Below are 1,434 nucleotides of genomic sequence, written 5' to 3'. Positions count from 1 at the left end.
CACACACAGCACATTTGTAGGGTTTCTCTCTATAGTGAACTCACTGATGAACTTGCAGAAGTGAAGTCTGATGGAACCTCTTAGCACACACGGCACATTTGTAGGGTTCCTCTGTAGTGTGGATTTGCTGATGAGTTTGGAGACTGCGGTCTGACTGGAAACTCTTACCACAGCCAGCACATTTGTAGGGTTTGTCTTTTGTGTGGACTCATTGATGTTCTTGAAGAAGTGAACTGTGATTAAAGCCCTATGGCATGTCTCACATTTTTATGAGCTTGAAGATGAGACTTAGTGAGACTGAAGGTCTTGCCTCACAGGTAACATTTATAGGGATTCTCTCCTGTGTGGATCCTCTGATGAGCCTGAAGGTACAGGCTCTACATGAAGCCTCTCCCACACTCTTAACATTTGTAGGGTTTCTCAACAGTGTGGATTCGCTGATGGTCTCGAAGACTTGAGGTATGGTTGAAGCTCTTACCACACACAGTACATTTGTAGTGTTTCTCTCCAGTGTGGACTCGCTGATGGGACTGAAGATATGAACTCCGACTGAAGCTCTTCACACACACAGCACATTTGTAGGGTTTCTCTCCTGTGTGGACTCGCTGATGAGTCTGGAGACTTGAGGTCTGACTGAAGCTCTTCCCACACACGCTACATTTGTAGGGTTTCTCTCCTGTGTGGATCCTCTGATGAACATGAAGACTTGAGATCACCATGAAGCCTTTACCACACTGTTCACATTTGTAGGGTTTCTCGCCAGTGTGGACACGTTGATGGTATTGAAGACTTGAGGTCTGACTAAAGCTCTTACCACACACAGCACAACTGTAGGGCTTCTCTCCTGTGTGGAATCGCTGATGGCCTTGAAGATGTGAACTCCGACTGAAGCTCTTACCACACACAGCACATTGGTAGGGTTTCTCTCCAGTGTGGATTCGCTGATGGGCTTGAAGGTGTGAACTCTGACTGAAGCTCTTTCCACACACCCCACATTTGTAAGGTTTCTCTTCTGTGTGGATCCTCTCGTGAACATGAAGATATGAGCTCCACATGAAGCCTTTCCCACACACAGTACATTTGTAGGGTTTCTCTCCAGTGTGGACTCGCTGATGAACTTGCAAATGTGATTTCTGACTAAAGCTCTTATCACACACAGTGCATTTGTAGGGTTTCTCTCCCGTGTGGATTCGCTGATGGGCTTGAAGACTTGAGGTCTGACTAAAGCTCTTACTACACACAGAACACCTGTAGGGTTTGTCTCCAGTGTGGACTTGTTGATGTTCTTGAAGATGTGAACTATGAGTAAAGCCCGTACCACATGCCTCACATTTGTATGGCTTCTCTACAGTGTGGATTTGCTGATGGGCATGAAGCTGTGAACTCAGTCTGAAGCCCTTTTCACACACAGCACATTTGTAGGGTTTCTCTCTA

The 1,434-nt window shown here is 46.2% G+C and overlaps 1 protein-coding gene across 1 annotated transcript; it reads right to left on the bottom strand.

The window, feature by feature from the left end:
- Positions 1-6: 6 nt before the first annotated feature.
- Positions 7-1,427, bottom strand: LOC107181500 (zinc finger protein 235-like; the record flags this gene model as incomplete). The annotated part of the gene is made up of 1 exon (XM_015557385.1): positions 7-1,427. A coding segment is annotated over one exon (1,026 nt), but the record flags the coding sequence as incomplete, so codon positions are not given.
- Between the last annotated feature and the right edge of the window lie 7 nt (positions 1,428-1,434).

This window comes from Myotis davidii, unplaced genomic scaffold (assembly GCF_000327345.1).
Source record: "Myotis davidii unplaced genomic scaffold, ASM32734v1 C64005669, whole genome shotgun sequence".
Classification (NCBI taxonomy): Eukaryota; Metazoa; Chordata; class Mammalia; order Chiroptera; family Vespertilionidae; genus Myotis; species Myotis davidii.
Note: the sequence above shows the minus strand (reverse complement) of the source record. Positions and strands in the feature narration are given on the sequence as shown.